Source organism: Pristiophorus japonicus, chromosome 22 (assembly GCF_044704955.1).
Source record: "Pristiophorus japonicus isolate sPriJap1 chromosome 22, sPriJap1.hap1, whole genome shotgun sequence".
In the NCBI taxonomy this organism is placed as follows: Eukaryota; Metazoa; Chordata; class Chondrichthyes; family Pristiophoridae; genus Pristiophorus; species Pristiophorus japonicus.
In genome coordinates, this window is record NC_091998.1 from 18676258 (window position 1) to 18703371 (window position 27114).

The 27114-nt window shown below is 46.7% G+C and overlaps 2 protein-coding genes across 2 annotated transcripts in view; both read right to left on the reverse strand.

Annotated features, from left to right (window-relative positions):
* Window positions 1-19509, reverse strand: part of LOC139234881 (erlin-1-like) — an 843171-nt gene extending 823662 nt beyond the window's left edge. The window contains exon 1 of the mRNA XM_070865712.1: window positions 19487-19509. The gene's annotated coding sequence lies outside the window, so the exon portion shown is untranslated. The remainder of the gene's footprint in view (window positions 1-19486) is intronic.
* dusp13a (dual specificity phosphatase 13a) lies at window positions 2312-26233 on the reverse strand. The gene is made up of 4 exons (XM_070865713.1): window positions 26112-26233; window positions 11093-11257; window positions 8755-8975; window positions 2312-4854 (listed from the first exon to the last, which is right to left on the reverse strand). Exons 2-4 carry the CDS (start codon window positions 11254-11256, stop codon window positions 4655-4657), a joined length of 585 nt encoding a protein of 194 aa, XP_070721814.1. The 5' UTR covers window position 11257; window positions 26112-26233; the 3' UTR covers window positions 2312-4654.
* Window positions 26234-27114: the final 881 nt, after the last annotated feature.

The following is a 27114-nucleotide window of genomic DNA, read 5'->3' on the forward strand; positions in this document are numbered from 1 at the left end:
ATAATACAGCCTGTGTCGGGGGAGGGGGCGATGTATAATACAGCCTGTGTCGGGGGAGGGGCAATGTATAATACAGCCTGTGTCGGGGGAGGGGAGATGTATAATACAGCCTGTGTCGGGGGAGGGGAGATGTATAATACAGCCTGTGTCGAGGGAGGGGGCGATGTATAATACAGCCTGTGTCGGGGGAGGGGAGATGTATAATACAGCTTGTGTCGGGGGAGGGGTGATGTATAATACAGCTTGTGTCGGGGGAGGGGCGATGTATAATACAGCCTGTGTCGGGGGAGGGGAGATGTATAATACAGCTTGTGTCGAGGGAGGGGGCGATGTATAATACAGCTTGTGTTGGGGGAGAGGCGTTGTATAATACAGCTTGAGGCATGTCGGGGGAGGGGCGATGTATAATACAGGTTGTGTTGGGGGAGGGGGCGATGAATAATACAGACTGTCTCGGGGGAGGGGGCGATGTATAATACAGCCTGTGTCGGGGGAGGGGCGATGTATAATACAGCTTGTGTCGGGGGAGGGGTGATGTATAATACAGCTTGTGTCGGGGGAGGGGCGATGTATAATACAGCTTGTGTCGGGGGAGGGGCGATGTATAATACAGACTGTGTCGGGGGAGGGGGCGATGTATAATACAGACTGTGTCGGGGGAGGGGGCGATGTATAATACAGCCTGTGTCGGGGGAGGGGCGCGATGTATAATACAGCCTGTGTCGGGGGAGGGGCGATGTATAATACAGCCTGTGTCGGGGGAGGGGGCGATGTATAATACAGCCTGTGTCGGGGGAGGGGGCGATGTATAATACAGCCTGTGTCGGGGGAGGGGCGATGTATAATACAGACTGTGTCGGGGGAGGGGGCGATGTATAATACAGCCTGTGTCGGGGGAGGGGGCGATGTATAATACAGCCTGTGTCGGGGGAGGGGCGATGTATAATACAGACTGAGGAATCATACAGCATGGAAGGAGGCCATTCGGCCCATCGTTCCTGTGCCGGCTCTTTGAAAGAGCGTTCCCATTAGTCCCACTCCCCCGCTCTTTCTCTAGAACCCGGCAAATCTTTCCTTTTCATGTATATATCCAATTTGCTTTTGAAAGATACTATTTAATCTGCTTCCACCTCCCTTTCAAGCAGCGCATTCCAGATCATCACAACTTACTTTGTTAAAAACATGTCCCTTTTATTGACTTAAATCTGTATCCTCTGACTGCTGACCTTCCAGCCAGTGCAAACAGATTTTCCTGTTTACTCTTTGTAATTTTGAAAGCTCTATTAAATCTCCGCTTAACCTTCTCTGCTGTACGAAGACCAATCCAGCTTCTCCAGTCTCCCCACAGACCTGAGGCCCCGGTATTCTCAGACCTGGTATTCTCGCAAAGCCCCTCTGCACCATCTCCAAGGCTTCAACACCCTTCCTAATGTGTGGTGCCCAGAATTGGACACAATGTCATGAGGGAGTCCATGTATAATACAGGCATGTCGAAGGGGATTCCGCAAGTAATATGTATCCTGACTCTGATCCATGACTGTTGAATGCATTAATATTGATTTTCATTGTTACTTGTTTATTAATAACTAATTTATGAAGAGACTTACTAACAAATTACAAAGTGATTTAAAAAAAATAGATGTATTTTTTGTAAACCAGTGGTTATGTTAACTATCACTCACTGATATAGTTTATCATCATCACAGGCAGTCCCTCGAAGCAAGGATGACTTGCTTCCACGCCAAAAAGGGATGAGTTCACAGGTGTTTCAATGAAGGACCTAATATTCCAGGTCCCGAACTACATCTTGAAGGGTGGAAGATGCCTGTGTGTGGATTTTTTTAACGTGGGGTGGCCGTTGCACACCAGCCACCACACGGGCTTGACAGAGCTAGGTCTTGGTCCAGTGGCAAGGGTTAACCAAGATGACTGGAGACCAAGCTCTGCTTCTGCGCGCACGTATCGCAGTGTGGGCTGGCCCGTGCTACCCCTGGGCCCTCGCCTCTTCTGGGCCCCAAACTCTCATCCTTCCTGGGCCCCAGTTACTTCCCTCTACAAACTCTTGCCGCTCCTTCGCCCCTCCTGCTGAACCTGCCCACGCTCCAATCAGCGACCTGGCTTCGTAGCTGTCGCCCTCCAGCAGGAGCACACGTCGCCTGCTGATGGTCTTGCAGGCCGGGATTTCCGGGCCGGGCTGCCACACACTGCTCCCTTCAATGAACACAGGAATCGCTGTTATACTCACTGGTACAGTTTGATTCCTGTGTTAGACCAGCGATTGACTTATCAGGCCACAAATAATGTCTAACAATGAAGACAAATTGCTCAATGTTGATTAATTCTTCCGTTCAGATCATAACAGGAGTTTGGCACCATATCAGGACATTGCAGTGTGTGCAGCTGACAAATGGTATCTGGTTCCACAGCTACTCGAGGCCATCTTTCAGTGTTTTATAATGTAATCGACATTCCAGGACACATGCAGTGAGTCACATTCCCGGAGGTTTGCAGACTATCGCGTTGAGTGGTGTGTCATTATTCCATACTAAGCAAATCCCTGCTGCTATTCCAATGCCTCGGCGGTGCTGACTGAGAGTTGCAATGACCAAAAACAACTCGAGATATCAATTCCACATGGTGAGAGAACGTCACATCTTTCACTTCGCATTTCCTTTTGGAGAAGGATTCTGTCATTTATTTTATGAGATAGTGAAGCAGAGAAATTAGAGAAAACATATAAAGTCAAACAAATATTCATAGTGTTCTGGAATAAAAGAAAAATCTTAGAATCTCATTGCATTGTGGATTTGATGCCGAGTTATATCACCATCCATCTCGATATGGTGATGCTCTTGTTTTGACTATCACTGTTAAAAATGAAAAAGACACGCATTTATATATTGCCTTTCACGATCACCGGACATCTCAAAGCGCTTTACAGCCAATGAAGTACTTTTGGAGTGTAGTCACTGTTGGTAATGTGGGAAATGCGGCAGCCAATTTGCGCACAGCAAGCTCCCACAAACAGCAATGTGATAATGAGCAGATAATCTGTTTTTGTTATGTTGATTGAGGGATAATTATTGGCCAGGACACCGGGGATAACTCCCCTGCTCATCTTCAAAATAGTGCCGTGGGATCTTATACGTCCACCTGAGAGAGCAGACAAAGGGCTATCGACCTGAAACCTTAACTGTTTCTCTCTCCACAGATGCTGCTTGACCCGCTGAAATTTCCAGCATTTTCTGTTTTTATTTCAGATTTCAGCATCGGCAGTAATTTGTATTCGAGGATAAATCTAACCCCGCCAATTGCCTCCCGATATTAACCGCTCGGCTCCAGATCTCATCGTTGCTTTCATGCAAACATGGGCACAAAACCTGAATGCCAGAGGAGCGATGAGAGTTGGTCCGCATCAAGGCAGCAGAGACTGAATCGTGCACCAAGGAGACCAGCAAAATCAATGGTGGTCCAGGGAAACCCCTCCAGGGGTTGGAATCAATCCTGATACAAAGGAAGGTGGCTGTCTGGGTTGAATCGTCACAACCGCAGGACAGCATTCCGGGAGTTCCTCGGGGAATGTTTTTCAGCCCAACCATCTTCAGCTGCTTCATCAGTGACTTTTTCTCCATCATTAGATGAGAAGTGGGGCTGTTATTTAACAATTCTACAATGTTCAGCTCCATTCACAACTCCTCCAAGTTGTGGAAATGTTACCGTTCTTTCACCTTTGCTGGCTCAAAGTCCTAAACTTTCCCACCTAACATCTTTGTGGGAGAACCATCACATGTGTCCAAGGAGGCCACACCACCACCTTCTTGGGACAACTAGGGAAGACATTTAAAGCAGCCCAGCCACATCACCCACATCCCAAGAGCAAAAAAATACATCATATTAAATTCATAACAAATACAACATTTTGAAATGTTTACAATAAATTGGAACGACTGAACTTTTGACAGTTATTTATAACCCATTGCGATTTATTAATAATTTTATAGATAAACACATAGGAGAAGCAAACATGCTGCAAAGCAGTTAGAAATATTGGGAAAATATAATTTTGGACATCCTGATATTTACTTTGGGTCCATAATACACTAGGAAACCCTTCAAATCTCTGTGACTCTGAATGTAATGTCTATCTGTTGACTACGGTGTTGTTTATGGAAAAGCAGTTTTCTCTTGGAATGGTGAGTGGAATTTCCTCATGTCTCCAATCTATTCAACATTAACTTGAAACAGAAATGACAGCGCTCACATTTCTCTAACATTAACTCCACAAACCTTTCTAAACAAGGATCACTGTCTTAGATGCATTACGTCAAACCATCAATCTCTGAACTATTTATTCCACTGCATCAGTGTCCAGGAATTTGGATTGATTGAATTCACAGAATTCCTGCTCTGGTCCACTGACTCAAGTGATTAATATAAGGTGCAAAAATTTAAGCTTTGGTGCCAATAAAGCCACATTAGCCTGATAAACAATTGTCTATCAGTTCTCAGGTATCCAAGAAGGTGCTGAACTAAATTGAAAGTCTAAAGTTGATAAATCTCCATCTATTTTTGTTGTGTAGCATTCACATCTGTCGAGTTTCTTCGCAAATGAAGTCTCAGTGAAGTGACCACATGTTTATTGTTTGGGGTCCAGTCATCGTTTCCTTTCGTTCACTAAGGCTCTGTCAAGCTCCCGGAGTTGACCGAGGAAGCCATTGTTGGGTGAGATGTTTCTATGAGCGCTCACGGTTTTGATAGCCTCGACCAGAGATTTCTGTTCACAGATCATTAAAAACGCAAGGACCAGAGTTGCAGCCCGGCTGATTCCCATAGCACAATGAACAAACACTTTACCTGCAAAGGAAGATAAATATCCATATCAACACACTGTGCACAGAGCACTGCATATAAGAATGATTGATTTTCTGAACTTAGACTATCTATGATGTGAGACAGTTACTTTGCCAATTTATCTCATAATAGTTGGATGGGCACTTAAAGTGCCGTAACCTGCAGGGTTACGGACCTAGAGCTGGTAATTGGGATTAGACTGGATGACCTTTTGTTGGACGGCGCAGATATAATGGTAAGTACCGCAGGGAATCGAATACGGCCAGGGTGATCTCCTGGACGAGTTTCGATCGCCTGAATGGGTCAGAGGAATTTTCCCAGATTTTTTCTCCCTAATTTGGCCTGTGTTTTTATCTCGTTTTTGCCTCTCCCAAGAGATCACATGACTCCGGTTGGGGTGGAGTGTAGAATGTTTCAGTATAAGGGGTGTTGCAGTTGTGTGAGGCGGACTGGTTGTGCTGGGTGCTCTTTGCCTTTTCATCATTGTTTGTAGATTTATATGTAACCTTTCGGGCTGCTGACCGAGGGCCTTGCGGCTCTTTGTCGGCCAGTGTGGACACGATGGGCCGAAATGGCCTCATTCTGCGCTGTAAATTTCTATGCTTCTAGTTGCTCCTTAGTGGACCCAATTGAAATCTCTTAAATTATTTTTACATCATTAGACAGCAGGGATATAAGTGCTACCATGGGTTAGCTGCACTGTCCTTTCACCGCTTGGATCTGGGTTTGGATCCAGCCCAGATCGAGGGGTGATTGTCTCCTATTTCTCAGTCAGAAGGTTGTGGATTCAAACCCCACTCCAAGGACTTGAGCACAAAATCCTGGCTGGCACTCCCAGTGCAGTGCTGAGGGAGTGCAGCATAGTCAGAGGTGCCATCTTTCGGATAAGACGTCTGCCCTCTCGGGTGGATATAAAAGAACCTATGGCACTATTTCAAAGCAGAGCAGGGGAGTTATCCCTGGTATCCTGGTCAATATTGATCCCTCAACTAACAGCTAAAGCAGATTACCTGGTCATTATCACATTGTTGTTTTTGGGATCTTGCTATGCCCAAATTGGCTGCTGCGTTTCCCACATTACAACAGCGACTACATTCCAAAAGTACTCCATTGGCTGTAAAGTGCTTTGGAACATCCTGAGTTTGTGAAAGACGCTATAAAAAGAAAGACTTGCATTTATATAGCGCCTTTCACGACCACCGGACGTCTCAAAGCACTTTACAGCCAATGAAGTACTTTTGGAGTGCAGTCGCTATTGTAATGTAGGAAACACAGCAGCCAATTTGCGCACAGCAAGCTCCCACAAACAGCAATGTGATAATGACCAGATAATCTGTTTTTCTCCTGTTGATTGAACGATAAATATTGGCCTGGACGCTGGGGATAACTGGAGGGCGGTTTGGAGGAGATATGAGGGAAAATGTCTTCACTCAGAGGGTGGTGAGGGTCTAGAACTCACTGCCTGAAAGGGTGGTCGAGGCAGAAACCCTCCCCACATTTTAAAAGTACTTGGATGTGCACTTAAAGTGCTGTAACCTACAGGACTCCGGACCAAGAGCTGGAAAGTGGGATTAGGCATGGACATGATGAACCGAAATGGCCTCCTTCTGTGCTGTAAATCTTTATGATTCTATGCTCTTCTTCAAAATAGTGCCATGGAATCTTTTATGTCCACCTGAGAGAGCAGACGGGACCTCGGTTTAATGTCTTATCCAAACGACGGCACCTCCGACAGTGCAGCACTCCCTCAGCATTGCACTGGCGTGTCAGCCTAGATTTATGTGCTGAAGTGGAGTGGGACTTGAACCCACAACCTTCTGACTCGGAGACGAGAGTGCTACACTGAGCTACAACGTATATAAATGCATGTCTTTATTTATAGCCTATCCAAGGCAATACTGCAATTATTGAAGAAACCCCCATGATGGATGGAAGGACAGGGAACACTTTTGATGGTCACATTAATATTATCCTGATCCTCTACACAGTAAAGGGTCCTGTCTTCACCCTAACTCCATTTGTCCCTGTGGGACGGACTCAGTCACTCACACTCTTTCCTCGTCCTGCTCTCACATTCTCTGACACATCCACTCTTGCCATATGTCCCTAGCAGGTTTTATAACTAACAGATAGGAATCAGACCCTCAGTAAATCTGTACAGGATCTGCATCAGTCAAGGGGTAACTATCATTATATTCAGCTAAGACCTAACTGATGGTTTTCGTTGTGTGATTTGTTTACAGGTGAGTGGCAATCCCTTCTCTGAGGTTGAGAAACGTCAATGAGCTGTCTGCCTGAACGTCGATTAAAAGTTAAAAGAAAATAGTAACCGCTTCCTTAAATGTGCATCTAATAAAAATACAGGGAGGGTTTCCCCCTCCTCACACTCCTGTAGTGCCCGTTGCAGATGGCACTATACGGCCTAGCGATTCGGGCGCAGGGTTCAATCCCCGCATCTTATTGGCGAGGCCCAAGGTGCCCCCGATATTGGGCTTCGGGCCTCATTTCCATGAACGGGACGAACTGTGGAAAGAGACAACTCGCCCGGAAAAGTGTGATTGGAGATCGGCCGGTTGCGACACTCGCTGTGGTCCTCGGGTAAGTGAGGAAGGGAGGGCGAGCGGGTCGGGCAGTAGTGGTGGCCGGCGGGGGCGGGAGCGAGGGGTGTGGATTGGTTGCCGGGGAGGTGTGGTGATACTGGTAGTGGGAGCGCGAGGGCCTGTGTTCTTTGAATGTGGGGCCGGGAGAAATATTTTAAAAAACTCACCTTGCCGGTTGCGGCCTGGTTTTCCAGAGTGGGGCCTGCACCTCAGCCTCGGGACCATCCAATCTTGCAGTGGGGGCCTCAGACAGGCATTGGGCCTCTTATTTGCAAACACAGAGGGCCTAGCGCCTACTTCAGGTGTGGGCACTGCACGCTGATTCTTTGACCAATTACCAATATTGCACATCTGGCTCACAATGAGCGACCTCTTTCTGCCCGCCATATTGGAGACTTAACATTCTGTTTAGCGCCCGAAAAGTGAGCGCTGCATGGCTGGATCTCTAGGCCGATGACTCCTGTCAGCGTGTAAATACTAGAAGCAATCACTCATCCCACATTTCATAACCCTTCAAGTTTTCAAGGACACTTAATAAATTAACAAATGAGCAATTATTGCGGATGATCTGTGTGAACAGGGGCACCAACCATACGTTTCCTACTTTATTTATTCTTTAAAAGGATTCCATTACACATCCATTTGATAGGTTCAGAATAAGGGGCCGCCCATTTGAAACAGAGATGAGGAGGAATTTCTTCTCTCAGAGGATTGTAAATATGGAATTCGCTGCCTCAGAGAGCTGTGGAAACTGGGACATTGAAGAAATTTAAGACAGAGATAGACAGTTTCTTAAACGATTAGGGGTTATGGGGAGCGGGAGGGGAAATGGAGCTGAGTCCATCAGATCAGCCATGATCTTATTAAATGGCGGAGCAGGCTCGAGGGGCCGTATGGCCTACTCCTGTTCCTATTTCTTATGTTCTTATAAAAGCTGTGTTTATCTCCATCATCTCTCTTTATGACAACGAGACAATTAGAGTCTGGGCCCCTCCTACTTCAGGCTCCAAGGGGTATCTCACCTGCCTTAGGGACAGAAGGAAGGGTTAAAGTGGTATGGTTGATGGAACTGCTTTCATTGTGCTTGTGCCCGATGAAATTCCAATTTGATTTTGTGTGTTAAGAAGGGCCACTTCTGCAGAGGGGCACAAAGTATTTCCTAATTACTTATTCCACTGTAGATGGAAATGTGATGAAAAATAGAAAGGCAGATCGGGAAGTAACCATGTGAGAAGATAGCTTTCTGACCCTACTTTCAAATTACATTGGACATCGATTATCATTGAGCTTCCCAGCTACTTACCACCAAGTGTGTTTAGTCCAGCTCTTATGAATTTTGCAGCTGGGAGAAAAAAGGCACTAAGATTGAAATCTGGGGCATCAAACGCCTCTATTCCATAGTAATGTATTTCCATGTCCTTGTAATATATGGCTCCAGTGTTAATATTGAACTTTCCATCAGCAGCATTGAGGATGTGTGTAATCCCCAGGCTCTGGAGAGTTGACTTATCTCGTGCTGTCCACCTGGGGAACATTAAATGATTATTTTAATCTTATTTAGAACATAAATAGCTTACAGAGTCTTGCTGTGTTGCCAAGATTGGTAATTTCACTGCCCAGAGACTCAATATTTCACGCATGCACAAAAAACCAATCAAAAGCATTGACCCAGAATGTGCTGGAGGGGGGCATCATACATTGTGCCCCGATAGTTAGTCTTTATCCCTCACCCTTCAGCTCAAAATTATTTGCCCTGCGCGTCGCTGGAGGGAGGAGCTGATAACGGCGCGGCCAGGGTGATCGGACATCTGGGACCGAGAAACCAGGCAAGTGTGTTGTTAAAAACGAGCAGATTATTTGTCTGCTCAGTCACTGACTATTTCCAATTTGAACACTAGGTATTGCAGGCAAATGAGGTGGCCGCCTGTAATGTATGAATCTGTGTGGATGCTCACAGGTTTGTAGAGATCTTGAGGGAGCCGGCGCCTCACAACTTGAGCCTCCTCGGGGAAATCCCCTCTGTGCCTTTCAGTTCCGCACGGAGGGGATTCCTGTACGGGCTGCTCCTGCACACTCTCCACCTTGCCATTCTCGTCTGCCGTCAGGACATGCCATGGCGCACCATCTTGCCGTCTGGAAGAGGCGGGGGGTTTCCCTTGGAGTGCACTCTACGCGGGAGTCCTCCCTCTATTTATTGGGTACTTGGTCTGGAGGGTGGTGCACGGAGCAGTCCCGTGCAATAAGTTTTTAAGTCGGTTCATGGGCTCCCAGGCCCCCTGCAATTTCTGCGGTCTGGAAGAGTCCGTGTTCCATGTTTTTATCGAATGTGTGAGGTTGCAGCCCCTGTTCCAATATCTGAAGGGGCTGGTCCTCAAATTCTCGTTGCACTTCAGTCCCACACTCCTGATCTTTGGGCACCCTGTGCAGAGGGGAGCGGGTAGGTCTGAGGGCCTCCTCGTAGGGCTGCTCCTGGGTACGGCCAAGGGGGCCATCAGCCGGTCCAGGCAGCGGGCAGTCGAGGGGGCCGCTCAGCCTGACTGCCTGCCTCACTTCCGTGGTTACATCCGAGCCAGGGTGTCCCTGGAGATGGAACACGTGGTGTCCACCGGTACGCTCGCGGCCTTCCGCGAGAGGTGGGCGCCGGAGAGACTGGAGTGCATCATCATCCCCGGCAACCAAATTTTAATTTGATTTTAAATGTCTAAAGTTTAATTTGTTTATTGTGTCGGTTTTAATGCCCCCCCCCTTTTAGCCAGGGGGCATTTGTATAATTTGTGTTTTTAGTGCCCTCAATAAAAAAAACAAAAAACAAGGGGGCACTTATTTGAAAGTGTTCGGAGTGTCCACCCCTTTAATCAGGGAGCACTTGTTTTTAATGATTTAATTGTTCACAACAAAATAGTTGGAGAGCTCTTGAGTCGAAGGGCCTCTTCATGGGACTGCTCCTGGGCCTGGCCAAAGGGACTATTATCGGGTCCAGGCAGCGAGCGGTCGAGGGGGTCATTCAGCCCAACTGCCTGCCTCTCTTCCATGGCTACGTTCGCGCCAGGGTGCCCATGGCGATGGAGCACGCGGTGTCCACAGATACGCTCGCGGCCTTCCTTGAGAGGTGGGTACTGGAGGGACTGGAGTGCATCATTACAGCTGGAAACAGAATTTTAATTTGATTTGGCAAGGTTCCCTTTAATGTTTCTTTGATAACTTGTGGGTTTTGGTGCCCTCGCAAAAGGGGGCACTTGGTTTAATGTTATAATTTTAAATAGTTGTAGAGCTGTTGAGTTGGGAGTGGCTTAGCCAGTCACGTGATGATCACAAGACTCAATAAAACCCCGGCCAGTTCGGTTCAGGGGATCCACGATGAGGCAGGTGATTGTGAGCCTGGTGGATGAATAGGTAATGTGTCGTGTGATTGTTAAGCAAAGAACCCATGAAGCAAATACATTACACTGCCTAAAGCAGGTTGGAGCCTCCTAGGTTTGTGCAGTTTTAACTGGCCGGAGTGGGGAAGCCACCTATTACTCTTACAGGTAAGAGGCCTGTAAGGTAAGTTTTCTACACCGTCCGGTGTTAAAACACACCCCCTAGTTTTTCATGCAACCGAGGCGGATAACTGAACAATCTATTTTAAGCTGTGCTCTTACGCATCTCCCAGGTGAAGGTTTGGCCAGACCTGATCCACGTGTCCACCGTTTACGTTGGTCCACAGAAGGCGCTGGAGCTCTGATAGAGTTGGAGGTTCATAATCTCCCTCACTTCCATTCCCCAAACCAGACCGCGGCACAAGGGCCTTGTCTGATTCTTCCATTCTGAAAAGCAAAGTGTATTATTATTCCTGTCATGTATGTACATGCTGTTTGTAGCCACCAGATGGTGTCATTGCTGGAGGCCACTGAGCAGCACGCACATGGTGCTGCTCTGGTATAAAAGGCCAGTCATTTTGTGAGTCAGACACTTTGGGCCAGAATAAAGCAGAAGCAAAGGTTGTACCTTGCTTAGTTAAACAGTACTTTATTGTATACATAACATTTGGCGACGAGAAAACAAGAAACTTTATTTGCAAAATGAGCACCATTAGATTTTTAGAGCGATTCGTGGAGGGAGAAGATTGGGCAGACTTTATGAGCCATTTGAACCAGTACTTCGTGGCCAACAAAATGAAGGGGGTTGACGATGCAGATCGGCGCCGGGCCGTGTTCCTCACTGTGTGCGGTTCAAAGATCTACGGTCTGATAAAGAATCGACTCATGCCTAGTGATCCAACAGAGAAAACGTACAAGGAGTTGTGTACATTGGTATGGGAGCACCTTAAGCCAGACAACGGCATCATCATCTCGAGATACAAGTTTTATACACATGTTCGATCGGAGAGCCAGAGCGCGGTGGAATTCGTTGCTGACCTGGGACGTCTAGTGGGACCGTGAAAGTTTGGGACAGGGTTGGCAGACATGCTGCGGGACTTCTTTGTTATCGGTATCAACCATGAGGTGATCCTGCACAAACTTCTGGCGGTGAAGGAGTTGGATTTAAAAAGGACCATCCAGATCGCTCAATGTATGATGACGGACAGGAGTCTAAAGCAAATGTCGGTGAAGAACCGAACCGAACCTCGGCAAGTACTGTAAATGCGATTGATTCGGCGTTCAGCAGAGCGGCACATGGCAGGGCCCATCCGGCTGTGTTCGCGAAACCTGTGGCTGCCCAAAGTCCACCAGCGGGAATGTATCCGACTTCTCCGTGTTGGCGTTGTGGGAGAAATTATCGGTACCAGCAGTGCCGATTTAAGCAAAATAGTTGCAAAGGCTGTCTGAGAGTGGGGGCAGCTCCAGCGCAAGTGTCTGCAGATGAGCAAGCAAGCTGTGACGCACCATATGGCGGATGAGAGTCAGACTAGCGCGGATCCAGATACGCAATCCAAGATGCCAGAGGAGGAAGTGTATGGGCTGTACTCCTTCATAACCAAGAGTAAACCAATTTTGATTAATGTGAAGTTTAACGGGATACCGGTATCGATAGAACTGGACACGGGCGAGTCAATCGATCATGAATGAGAGGGCATTTAATAAGCTGTGGGATATTCAGACTGCGAGGCCCAGGCTGAGCCCTGTTAACACCAAGCTGTGCACGTACACCAAAGAACTGATAAAGGTGATTGGCAGTGCACAAATTAACGTGTCGTATAACGGTGCGGTTCACAAGTTACCGCTGTGGATTGCTCCAGGCAATGGCTCAACGCTGCTCAGCAGGAGCTGGTTGGAGAAAATCAGATGCGACTGGAATGACATAAAGGCGTTGTCGTCAGAGGAAGATACATGTGCCCAAGTATTGAGAAAGTTCCCCTCGCTGTTCGGACTGGGTATCGGCAACTTCATGCGAGCCAAGGTGCAGATCCATGTGGACTCAGATGCAAGATCCGTCCATCATAAAGCTCGGGCAGTGCCGTATATGATGAGGGAGAAGGTCAAAATTGAACTGGACAGACTCCAGCGTGAAAGGATCATATCACCGGTCAAATTTAATGAATGGGCAGCCCCATTGTTCTTGTGCTGAAAAGTGATGGCACAGTCAGAATCTGTGGAGACTACAAGGCTACGATCAGCAGGGTTTCGAAACAAGATCAGTACTCGTTACCGAAGGCTGATGACTTGTTTGCGACGCTAGCCGGAGGGAAGTCGTTCACAAAACTGAACTTGACGTCGGCCTATATGATGCAGGAGTTGGTCAAGATGTCGAAGAGTCTTACGTGCATTAACACGCACAAAGGACTGTTTATTTACCACAAGTGCCCGTTTGGAATTCGCTCGGTTGCAGCAATATTCCAGAGGAATATAGAAAGTCTACTGAAGTCCGATCCCAGAACCGTTGTGTTCCAAGATGACATCCTGATCACCAGTTGTGATTCCAAGGAACATCTGAACAACCTGGAAGAGGTTTTACTGCGTTTGGACAGAATGGGACTCAGACTTAAACGCTCGAAGTGTGTCTTCATGGCACCGGAGGTCGAATTCCTCGTGAGGAAAATCGCCGCTGATGGCCTCAGACCTACTGACATGAAAACCAAAGCCATCAAGAATGCACCCAAGCCGCAGAACATGACGGAGCTGCATTCATTCCTGGGTCTACTCAACTGCTTTGCTAACTTCCTACCTAAATTGAGCATCTTACTTGAACCACTGCACATACTATTGAGAAAAGGCCACAACTGGGTGTGGGGCACATCGCAAGACAGAGCTTTCGAGAAAGCCATCAATCTGCTTTGCTCGAGAAAGCCATCGATCTGCTTTGCTCGAACAAGCTGCTGGTATATTATGACCCATGTAAACATTTAGTTTTGGTCTGTGATGCATCGTCATATGGAATTGGTTGCGTACTCCAACAAGCCAATGAATCAGGGAAACTTCAACCTGTCGCGTATGCATCCAAAAGTTTATCTAAAGCAGGAAGAGCCTACAGTATGGTAGAAAAAGAAGCTTTAGTGTGTGTACGGTGCTAAAAAGATGCATCAACACCCGTTCGGTCTGAGGTTCGAATTAGAGACCGATCACAAGCCGCTCATTTCGTTGATTTCTGAGAGCAAAGGTATCAATACCAACGCCTCATCCCGCATCCAAAGGTGGGTGCTGACATTATCTGCCTATGATTATGTCATTCGCCACAAACCTGGCACAGAGAATTGTGCCGATGCTTTGAGCCGGTTGCGGTTACCCAGACCAGAGGTGGAAACGCCACAACCGGCAGATTTAATGTTAATCATGGATGTTTTTGAGAGTGAAGGTACCCCTTTCATGGCTCAACAAATTAAGACCTGGACCAACCAGGACCCGATATTATCGGTGGTAAAGGGTTGCATCCTCAAAGGGGATTGTCTGCCGTACCGAAGCAAATATACAAGGAGGCCAAACCATACATTCGTCGCAAGGACGAACTGTCTATTCAAGCAGATTGCATATTGTGGGGCAATAGTGTTGTAATGTCTAAGAAAGGGAGACAGAAGTTTGTGCATGAGTTACACAGCACACATCCTGGTATAGTGATGATGAAGGCCATCGGCAGGTCCCACGTATGGTGGCCAAAAATTGATTCTGAGCTGGAAGCATGCGTACATCAGTGCAACACCTGCATGCAGCTCAGCAAAGCAGCAGCGGAATCGACACTGAGTCTGTGGTCATGGCCATCCAAACCTTGGTCCAGGAACCATGTAGATTTTGCAGGTCCCTTCCTGGGCAAGATGTTTTTAGTGGTGGTGGATGCTTATTCGAAGTGGTAGAATGCATAATCATGTCATCCAGTACGTCCACGCAACAATAGAGAATCTCAATGTCATGTCTGCCTGACATAGCAGTGAGCGACAATAGGTCGTGCTTCACCAGTCAGGAGTTTCAGGAGTCTGTAAAACTTAATGGCATAAAACATGTAAGGTCAGCACCGTTCAAGCCTGCGTCCAACGGGCAAGCAGAACATGCAGAACAAATTATCAAGCAACGCATGAGGAGAGTAACTCAAGGGTCGCTGCAGACCTGCTTGTCTTGCATACTGCTGAGTTGCAGGACAAGACCCCACACACTCACAGGGGTCTCGCCTGCTGAACTCATGAATGAAAAGAGGTCTTAAGACCAAGTTATCTCTTGTACACCAGGATTTAAGTAATCATGTTGACTACAGAAGACGGAGTCAACAAGGGAACCACAATCATGCAACTGTGTCATGCCAGATTTCTGTTAATAGAAACATAGAAAATAGGTGCAGGAGTAGACCATTCGGCCCTTCGAGCCTGCACCACCATTCAATAAGATCATGGCTGATCATTCACCTCAGAACCCCTTTCTTGCTTTCTCTCCATACCCATTGATCCCTTTAGCCGTAAGGGCCATATCTAACTCCCTCTTGAATATATCCAATGATCTGACATCAACAACTCTCTGCGGTAGGGGATTCTACAGGTTAACAACTCTCTGAGTGAGGAGGTTTCTCCTCCTCTCGGTCCTAAATAGCTTACCCCATATCCTTAGATTGTGTACCCTGGTTCTGGACTTCCCAACATCGGAAACATTCTTCCTGCATCTAACTTGTCCAATCCCATCAGAATTTTATATCTTTCTATGAGATCCCCTCTCATCCTTCTAAACTCCAGTGAATGCAGGCCCAGAAGATCCAGTCTCTCCTCATATGTCAGTCCAACCATCCCAGGAATCAGTCTGGCGAACCTTCGCTGCACTCCCTCAATAGCAAGAACGTCCTTCCTCAGATTAGGAAACCAAAACTGAACACAATATTCCAGGTAATATTGCAGTAAGACCTCCCTGCTCCTATACTCAAATCCCCTAGCTATGAAGGTCAACAAACCATTTGCCTTCTTCACCTGCATGCCAACTTTCAATGACTGATTTACCATGACACCCAGCTCTCGTTGTACCTCCCCTTTTCCTGATCTGCCTCCATTCAGATAATATTCTGCCTTCATGTTTTTGCCAACAAAGTGGATAACCTCACATTTATTCACAATATACTGCACCTGCCGTGCATTTGCCCACTCACCTAACCTGTCCAAGTCACCCTGCAGCCTCTTAGCATCCCCCTCACAGCTCACAACAACACCCAGCTTAGTGTCATCTGAAAACTTGAGATATTACACTCAATTCCTTCAACTAAATCATTAATGTATATTGTAAATAGCTGGGGTCCCAGCACTGAGCCCTGCAGCACCCCACTAGTCACTGCCTGCCATTCTGAAAAGGACCCGTTTATCCCGACTCTCTGCTTCCTGTCTGCCAACGAGTTCTCTATTCACGTCAGTACATTACCCCCAATACCATGTGCTTTAATTTTGCACACCAATCTCTTGTGTGGGACCTTATCAAAAACCTTTTGAAAGTCCAAATACACCACATCCACTGGTTCTCCCTTGTCCACTCTACTAGTTACATCCTCAAAAAATTCTAGAAGATTTGTCAAGCATGATTTCCCTTTCATAAATCCATGCTGACTTGGACTGATCCTGTCACTGCTTTCCAAATGCGCTGCTATTTCATCTTTAATAATTGATTCCAACATTTTCCCCACTACTGATGTCAGGTTAACCGGTCTATAATTCCCTGTTTTCTTTCTTTCGCCTTTTTTAAAAAGTGGTGTTACATTAGCTACCCTCCAGTCCATAGGAACTGATCCAGAATTGATAAACTGTTGGAAAATGATCACCAATGCATCCACTATTTTTAAGGCCACTTCCTTAAGTACTCTGGATACAGACTATCAGGATCTGGGGATTTATCGGCCTTCAATCCCATCAATTTCCCTCCTAATAAGGATTTCCTTCAGTTCCTCCTTCTCACTAGACCCTCGGTCCCCTAGTATTTCCGGAGGGTTATTTGTGTCTTCCTTCATGAAGACAGAACCAAAGTATTTGTTCAACTGGTCTGCCTTTCTTTGTTCCCCATTATAAATTCACCTGAATCTGACTGCAAGGGACCTAATCTTCACTAATCTTTTTCTCTTCACATATCTATAGAAGCTTTTGCAGTCAGTTTTTATGTTCCCGGCGAGCATCCTCTCATACTTTAATTTTCCCCTCATAATTAGATCCTTTGTCCTCCTCTGCTGAATTCAAAATTTTTCCCAGTCCTCAGGTTTGTTGCTTTTTCTGGCCAATTTATATGCCTCTTCCTTGGTTTTAACACTATCCTTAATTTCCCTTGTTAGCCATGGATGAGCCACCTTCCCCGTTTTATTTTTACTCCAGACAGGGATGTACAATTGTTGAAGTTCATCCATGTGATCTTTAAATGTTTGCCATTGACTATCCACTGTCAACCCTTTAAGTATCATTTGCCAGCCTATTCTAGCCAATTCATGTCTCATACCATCGAAGTTACCTTTCCTTAAGTTCAGGACCCTAGTCTCTGAATTAACTGTGTCACTCTCCATCTTAATAAAGAACTCTACCATATTCACCTAGCACAACAAGATTGCTAATTAGTCCTCTCTCATTACACATCACCCAGTCTAGGCTGGCCAGCCCTCTAGTTGGTTCCTCGACATATTGATTTAGAAAACCATCCCTAATACACTCCAGGAAATCCTCCTCCACCGTATTGTTACCAGTTTGGTTAGCCCAATCTATTTGTAGATTAAAGTTGCCCATGATAACTGCTGTACCTTTATTGCTTGCATCCTTAATTTCTTGTTTGATGCTGTCCCCAACCTCACAGACCTACTGTTCGGTGGTCTGTACACAACTCCCACTCGCGTTTTCTGTCCTTTGGTATTCCGCAGCTCCACCCATACAGATTCCACATCATCCAAGCTAATGTCCTTCCTTATTATTGCGTTAATTTCCTCTTTAACCAGCAATGTTACCCCACCTCCTTTTCCTTCCTGTCTATCCTTCCTGAATGTTGAATACCCCTGGTTGTTGAGTTCCCAGTCTTGATCACCCTGGAGCCATGTCTCTGTGATGCCAATTATATCATATTCATTAATTGCTGCCTGTGCAGTTATGCAATTAATTCATCACCTTATTAAGAATACTCCTCACATTGAGGCACAGAACCTTCAGGCTTGTCTTTTTAACACACTTTGCCCCTTTAGAATTTTGCTGTAATGTGGCCCTTTTTGATTTTTGCCTTGGGTTTTTCTGTCCTCCACTTTTACTTTTCTTCTTTCTATCTTTTGCTTCTGCCCCCATTCTACTTCCCTCTGTCTCCCTGCATAGGTTCCCATCCCCCTGCCATATTAGTTTAACCCCTCCCCAACAGCACTAGCAAACACTACCCCTAGGACATTGATTATGGTCCTGCCCAGGTACAGACCATCCGGTTTGTACTGGTCCCACCTCCCCCAGAACCGGTTCCAATGTCCCAGGAATTTGAAGCCCTCCCTTCTGCACCACTCCTCAAGTCACGTATTCATCTGAGCTATCTTGTATATGTGTTGAATTATGGTCAGGATCCCAAATGGATCGCTGGTACCGTCATGGCTAAGGAGGGCAACAGAGTATTTGTTATTAAGCTCAAGAATGGGCAAACTTGCAGGAAACACATGGATCAAACAAAGCTGAGGACCACAGATGAGCCAGAGCAGTCGGACGAAGAAACCATCGACGACCAACCAACCTACCAACAGCCTTCAGAGGACTCAAGGGTCATCAGTGAACCCGGAATTTCCATCACAGACTTGCTCAATAAAAATGGACTTGCAATTCCTGACATGGTCACTGCCTCCTCCAACAAGTCAGCCATCCAGCCACCAGCCACAACAGACTCCGCACAGTCACCCAAGGCCGGAATCGAACTGAGACGGTCAACCCGGGAGCGTAAAGCACCGGGCCGTCTCAACCTGTGAAAGATTGTGATAAGATCTGAGAGGAGGATATTGTCATGCATGTACATGCTGTTTGTAGCCACCAGATGGCGTCATTGTTGGAGGCCATTGAACAGCACTCACATGGTGCTGCTCTGGTATAAAAGGCCAGCCATTTTGTGAGTCAGACACTTTAGGCCAGAATAAAGCAGAAGCAAGGTTGTACCTTGCTTAGTTAAACAGTACTCAGTTTGAACCTTTATTGCCTACATAACAATTTCTTTACAGGCTGTATTTCTCTGTTTCTGTGGGCCCAAGTTTCCATATGATTTGCGCCTGATTTTTAGGAGCAACTGGTGGAGAACGGACTATCTTAGAAATCGCAATTCTTCACATTTCTTTTTCTGCAGTTCTACTTTGGAACAGAATTTTTTCTTCAAAAGGGGGCCTGTCCGGCCACTGACGCCTAATTTGAAAGTTTCCACAGTGAAAACGTACTCCAAACTAAAGTAGAATGGAGCAAGTGAAGATTTTTGTAGAACTGAAAAAACCTGTTCTACACATTAAAAAATCAGGCGCAGGTTACAAATTAGGCGTCCAGAACGAGGTGGGGGGGAGGGGAAGGGAAGTCATTAAATTCTATAATAAATCCTTATTTATACTTATACAAATATTATACAAATAAATCCAACCTGAATAAACATTTATAAGCAAAGAAAAGATTAAATAAACCATCTTCCTACCTGTGTGAAAGTGCTTCAGGCAGGCCTTTCGGGACCGAAGGCTGAACGGGCCGTCCCGAGACTTCGGGCAGGGCTCGTCCCCAGCACCAGATTTACAGGTAGGTGGTGTTGGGTTGGGTCGGGTCGGGGAGGTTTGGTTCGGTTCGGTTCGGGTCGGGGGGGGGGAGGGGGGAGGGGAGAGAGAGAGGGGGGAGAGGGGGGGGGGAGAGGGGGGGTGGGAGAGAGAGAGAGAGGGGGGGAGGGAGAGAGAGAGAGGGGGAGAGGGGGTGAGGTCGGATCCAGTCCGGGAGCGGGAGTCGGGTCGGGTCCAGTGGGGGGGGGGGGTCGGGTCGGGGGGCGGGAGCGCGGGTCGGGTTGGGTCCAGTCGGGGGGGCAGGGAGCGGGAACAGGAGCGCGGGTCGGTCGGGTCAGTCGGGGGGGGGGGGTGCGTGGGTGTCGGGTCTGGTCTGGAGGCAGGGGGGGGGGGCGGGGAGCGGGTGTCAGGTCTTGTCTGGTCCGGAGGCAGTGGGAAGCGGGTGTCGGGTCTGGTCCGGAGGCAGGGGGTGGGGGGGAGCGAGTGTCTGGTCGGGGGGGGGGGAGCAGGAGCTGGCCGTGGGAGGAGCCTTATCCACGCAGCCCCAGTGAGGCCATTCGGCCAGGGCTAGGGGCTGCGTGCTTCGGGCCCCTCCCACACAGTTCGGCGCCTGGAGCTACTGCACTTGCGTGCCCACTGTAGCGCACATGTGCAGAGGTCCCGGCACTGTTTTCAGCGCAGGGACCTGGCTCCACCCCCCTACAGCTCGTGCTGGCTGCGCCGAGGGCCAGAGGACCTGCAAGTAGGTGGAGAATACCGAGGATTTTTTTAGGCGCACTTTGTGGCGCGAAAAACGGGCGCCCAGCTCGGAGGGGCGCCCGTTTTTTTTCTTGTGGAAACTTGGGCCCTGTAGACTGTTCTTTTACATGTTTTGAACAAAAATGATTGTATAAACAAGGACAGGAACTGGAAAGGGTGCTCAAATCAGTTTGAGAGATCATGGGTCTTTCTCTTACCACAATTCAGTTGTAAATCTGTCGTGCAAACTCTCCACCCGATACATTACTGCCCATGAGCAGAAAGATACAAGGCACTCAGCTTTCCTATTGATACGTACCCTTGATGGTAAGGCCAAATGGTTAGGCTGTTGAATATTTTTGTTCTCAAACTGTGGATATTTACCGCTTGGTCTTTTGGATTTTTCATTCTGAGTAAACATTCTAAGATTGAGATATACTTGGCCTTCAATGTCTGATCCCATCTGGTTATTGGTCCAGGTAGAAATTGCTTCACTCCAGCTCCAGTACATTGCCCCCTCTAGGAGGCTCTAACCCCTTCAGAAATTGCTATCTTCTGATTACTAGCTATCTGTGGTGTCTGATCACTTATCTTTATCCCTGGATAAAATGTGTAATCTGTTATTGATGAACACATGGTCCTAGTTCATCCTGAGGTTCAATATTATTCTCTGAGCTAAAAAAAAGGCTAAAAGTTAATTGCTGGCAACTTTCCCATTTAAACTTCATTTCTTCCTCTAACATTACCTAACAGGGCCACGATAGCTGAGTTTAGTGAATAAATCTGTCCCGAAATGATATTACTGTTACTGGATACTCTTTCTCTCTCTCTCGATCTTCTTGAAGAAGAATAGAGAGTTTTCCTGGTGATGTTGGTTGAGCCCTGACATCAAAAATTCTTAGATAAATTCACCAAATATAAAATCTATAGTGAATACAAGCATTTATTTTTAGCATCGCCAATGCATGACAATGGAGGGATATGGCTTTCATTCCCCCTATCCCCACCTCCTTCTGAGCTCATGCTGCACAGAGAGGTATTGATAGAGAACAGCACCACCCCCTCCCCATCCCGCAATCCTTACACAGAATCAAGGGGCACAAGAAGGAAGCCCCTGCCAGGTTGTTCTTGTGTGCGTTCTGGTCAAGATCCGCATTGGTGGCTGTTCAGGAGTGATCGGTGCTGAGAAAAAGTGGCATAAGGACATTATGGGTCATGATTCGATATGACCTCAGTTTCTTAAATGATAAGGGGATCAGGGGTTAGGGGGAGGAGGCGGGGAAGTGGAGCTGAGTCCATGATCAGATCAACCATGATCTTATTGAATGGTGGAGCAGGCTCGAGGGGCCGTATGGCCTACTCCTGCTCCTATTTCTTATGTTCTTATGGCACAACCTCAAAAAAGCTTTTTCTTTAGGAGGGAGTTTTTTAACAAATGGTAAGAACTGCACTTAATCAGACAACTGGACTTTTTAAAAAGAAACATATGATGGGTTGGACATTAATGATCTGCAACACAGAGTGATGGGAAATGGATTAGAGGCTATGAGTCACTACCTGAAGATTAGCCTGTCCGAGCCTTATCATCATGTGGGTGTAATGATTGGAGACAATCTCGTTGCTTCCCCACAGGGTGTGAGAGTGACTTGCCCGGGGCTGCTGCTTTATACATCCCCTGGAGTGAGTTTCAGAATAGGCCAGGATCAATTAGGCCTGCCTTCCCTCATGGGTCTGGATGGTGCCCAGTGCACAGACATCGTTAGCAACAGAAAGGGGAGAAAAGAGAATGGTCACAAAAGTGTGAGTTCCATCTTCACAATAAAAGCCGAAAATAACGTGTGAAGGGGTCAGTTTATGTCCTACTGCACATTGTGTGGTAAGTGTTATGTCACCAGAGGGACACTTGTCCAGGTTTTTAATTGATTTTGGTTATTAACAAAAATACTTGTACAACATTTTTATTTGCACTTTTATAAGTCTACAAAGACTCATTAACACTTTGTCAGTTATCTAACTCTATCAAATCTGACTCTCAGAGGGGGAGTGACTAGTCACTGAAAATAACATAAGAACAGGAGTTGGCCATTCAGCCCCTCGAGCTTGTTGTGTCATTCTATTCGATCAGGGCTGATCCGCACATCAGCTCAATTTCCCCGTCTTTGTTCCATATCACTTGATACTCTTACCTAACAACCACCTATCAATCTCAGTCTTTGGTTCACTCAGCATCACCAGCCTTTTGGGGGACAGTGTTCCAGATTTCCACTGTCCTTTGTGTGAATAAATGTTCCTGATTTCACTCCTAAGTAGCCTAGCTCTAATGTTGAGATTATGCCACCTTGTTCCGATCTCCTCCACCAGAGGAAAGAGTTTCTCTGTATCTGGCCCGATAAATGACAGCATGTTCTCACCACACAGAGATGTCACTCTCCATTGACACATGGTTCATCCACCTTGAGCCAAAGCCACGCAACAATAGTCATTTTTAGAAATATTTTCAAAATGTTGTTTACGCATTGTGTCTTACTGGGATGGAGGAGGGTCCAAATCCAGGAACTCCGTCTGATTCCCTTGAGCCTAGTGGAAAAATCTGCATTGAGTCCCTTTATAGAATCAGAGAATGGTTACAGCATGGAAGGAGGCCATTGGGCCCATGAAGCCCGTGCCTGCTCTCTGCAAGAGCACCTCAGCCAGTCCCACTCCCCCGCCCTTTCCCCGTATCCCTGAAAATGTTTTTCTTTCAGGTACTTATCCAACTCCCTTTGGAAAGCCGCAATTGAGTCTTTGGCTCACCACTCCCTCTAAATTTTTTTCTTTTATGATTTTCTCTCATTTCCCTCTTTCTCAGTTACTCACACCCACAGACCGGAGAAGTGGTCACAGGGGTACGAGATACTCCATCATGACTGCCATTGCTGCCCTGTCATTGGATAGCAGTAACAGTAATTAAAGCAGGATGAGATGGAATCCTTTTGTCTTATCCTTTCACCACTGTGGAGATCAGTGAGGCCATTAACCTATGTCCTTATGTCCAGACCTCCTCCTCAGCAGGACTCTGCCAGTAATTAATGGGCCAAACTATAAATATCAGATTATTCAGTGCATGTAGCCTTTATTATAAAGAACACGTTAATTGTGAGGTTCATGGCACAGACATTTGATGTTGAATGTATGTTTTGCTACCCAAGGGACTGTCTCTTGTTGGACTTGGCATAGCCAATAGTTAAAGTGGCTCCAGAAGCAGATAGTAATCCCCTTGAAGGAACACAGCAAATGAAATCTGGGCAGGTTCTTACTGTAACAGAATATTGACGTAGCCACAAATAATTTCAGAAAAAAGCAAAGCCACATTAATGATTGAATGGTGAATTTGTGCTGTGTTTCACAACAGTGTAACTTCACTGAAATTTCAGAGAAGCACCCCCAAACTTCTTTTTTTCTCACATCACCCCTCCTGAGGGGTACTCTGTTCCACTCCAGACATTTGAGTCGAGGCTGACTCTCCAGTGGAGTACTGCTGCATTGCCGGAGGTGCCGTCTTTTGGAAGAAACGTTAAACCGAGGCCCTGTCTACCCTCTCAGGTGGACATAAAAGATTTCATGACACTATTCGTAGGGGAGTTGTCCCTGTGTGCTGGCCAATATTTATCCCTCAATCAACATTTAAAACAGTTTATCTGGTCATTTATCTCAGTGTTGTTTGTGGGAGCTTGTAGTGCACAAATTAGCTGCTTTGTTTCTTACAGTACAACATGTCAACTGGAGCCATCCTGGTTAACCCTTGCCACTGGACCAAGACCTAGCTCTGTCAAGCCCGTGTGGTGGCTGGTGTGCAAAGACCACCCCACGTTAAAAAAATCCACGCACAGGCATCTTCCACCCTTGAGGATGTAGTTCGGGTCCTTCTTTGAAACACCTGTGAATTCATCCTTTTTTGGCATAGAAGCAAGTCATCCTTGTTTCGAGGGATCACCTATGATGATGATGACAACATGTCTACACTTCAGAAGATATTTAATTAGCTGTAAAGCGCTTTGGGACATCCTGAGATTTTGAAAGGCGCTATATAAATGTACGCCTTTTTTGCTCTGAAAGAGTCTCGGTATTGCACCAAATTATGGACACCCCTGTACCAGGATTGGTGTGCTCCCTGGGTTTGGTGATTTTAGTTGGTGCTGTGGTGAGAGCCCTATAACTGGCTTCTATTTATTACGTGTGCAACCTGAGAAGCCAGATCAGAGATGCAGCAAGTGTAATTGTAGCCAATTGCAGTATCCCCACCCTGACTTTAATTACCACATGCATAAAAATAAACCTGCTGTAAGAAACCTATGCTTATTTCTCCAGGCCTTTCTGTTGAGTAAGGTTTGAGCAACACTTCAAAACTTGTCAAAGTATAACGTGTGGAAACTACACCCGTTATTTGTTTGCGACTAATGTTTACCAGACTGAATATTTTGCTTACTTTAATCATTTTCTTTGGCAAGTGTACCTAGTCATGAACTTAAGATGGTTAAATGAATATTAGTCATTGAGACGTGGGAGTAACGTCATTCTCTGACCAAAGCTGCCTACACGTGCTTTTGCTCTGTTTTTTTGGTGGTATCTCAGGACTTTAACATCTACATTACTTCAATCAATTAGCATCTGTTGACACCCCAGATTACATCAGGACATCGATGCAGGGATTGAAATGTAAATCTGCATTCTAATTTTCTGTGATAGTTTACCAAAGCACCGAATCAGGAGCTGCCAGCACTTACTGACAACGTACTTTCATTTGCTGTTGTGGGACATGCTGGGCACACATTGGCTGTCACGTTCAACCATGTAGCAACTAGTGTCTCAAATGGGCCAGCCCACACTGCGATACGTGTGCGCACTAGGTCCGTGCAGCAGAGAAAGTCTCCAGTCGTCCTGGTTAACCCTCGCCATTGGATAAAGACCTAGCTCTGTCGAGCCCGTGTGGTGGCTGGTGTGCAACGGTCACCACACGTTAAAAAAATCCAGGCACAGGCATCTTCCACCCCTTCAACTGGAGTTCAGGACTGGAACATCGGGTCCTTCATTGAAACATCTGTGAACTCTTGTGGAAGCAAGTCATCCTCGATTGAGGGACTGCCTACGATGAGTGTCTCAAAAGGTTACTCATTGGCTGTAAAGCACTTTGAGGTGTGATAATAATGATCAGCCTTTGGCCAAAGTTGGTCAAATCAACCACATTCAGCTTTCTAGCCACAAGCACCTGTTCCATTAGACACAACTTGTGGAATGTAGACCATCAGCCGGCCCAGGCAGCGGGCGGTCGAGGGGGTCGTTCAGCCCGACTGCCTGACTCGCTTCCGCAGTTACATCCGAGCCAGGGTGACCCTGGAGATGGAGCACGCGGTGTCCACCGGTACGCTCGCGGCCTTCCGTGAGAGGTGGGCACCGGAGGGACTGGAGTGCATCATCACCCCCGGCAACCAAATTTTAATTTGATTTTAAATGTCTAAAGTTTAATTTATTTATTGTGCCGGTTTTAGTGCCCCCTGCCCCCCCGCCTTTAGCCAGGGAGCACTTGTATAATTTGTGTTTTTAGTTCCCTAAAAAAACCCAAAAAAAACAAGGGGGCACTTGTTTGAAAGTCTTTGGCGTGTCCCCCACCCCTTCTTTAATCATGGGGCACTTGATTTAATTGTTTTCTACAAAAATAGAGCTGTCGAACAAAAGTAGTTGTGGAATGTGGCATTATTTCTGTCGGCAGGCAACATTAAGCTGGACACAAACATGATCTCTGTCCCCGTTACAGAGAGAAGTCATTTGTGAACTTACCGTCTTCAGGTCTTGTGTGAGGCTGGGAGTTTGGTTTACGAGCTGTTCTTTTCTGTTCCCACTCCGTTCCCCCGTGAATAAGTGATACAATGTACACTCCTTCCCCAACATGTGACACCGTGCCTGTGTGTGATATCATCTCCCAACCCGCACAACATCTTGGGAGGCTGCCACATCTCAGCCCTGGTCACTGCCAACAGCGACTCCTCCTCCGCACAGTGTGACTGACGGCTGGTCCAAGCAGGGTCACTCACACGGTGCGACTGAAACCATTCCTCCCATTGCACTCCTTAAAGTTTCCACTAAGTTGAGGGGGGGCGGAATTTGGTTCAGAGAATGGACCCAGAAGAGACATCTCATTTTCAGCACAATGAATTTTCAAACAGTTGATAGAATGATGTGATGTGCTTTATTCTATTACCTAGTGAGTTGCAAATGACATTGAAAAAAAATCGCCAAACATCATGGAATGTTCCAGCTGTCACCGCAAATCTCAGATAAGCAAGAACTACACACCAGGGGGCAGGTCAAAGCTGGCCTATAAACATGGCATCGCAGTCCCAGTCAGGGCAACAGCTCCCCAACCTGTGCAACGATTGACTCCGTGTTCTGCAATACTCTGCCATGTTCTTTAATATTGTGATGGCACTACACTGAATCATTCACAATAAATCGCACTGAAATTTTGATCGTTTAAAAAAAAACCCACAACTGGCTTAAGTTCCTAATCTCAGAGGAGAGACCTCCCGACAGAAAGCAGGGAACAACTGGACAGGTTGCCTCCAATAGCTGCTGTCAAACACCTCCCAACATCAGCGTCCTCATCCAGGCCAACATCCCCAGCATTGAAGCACTGAGCACACTCGATCAGCTTCGCTGGGCAGGCCACATTGTCCGCATGCCAGACACGAGACTCCCAAAGCAAGTGCTCTACTCGGAACTCCTTCACCGTAAACGAGCCAAAGGTGGGCAGTGGAAACGCTACAAGGACACCCTCAAAGCC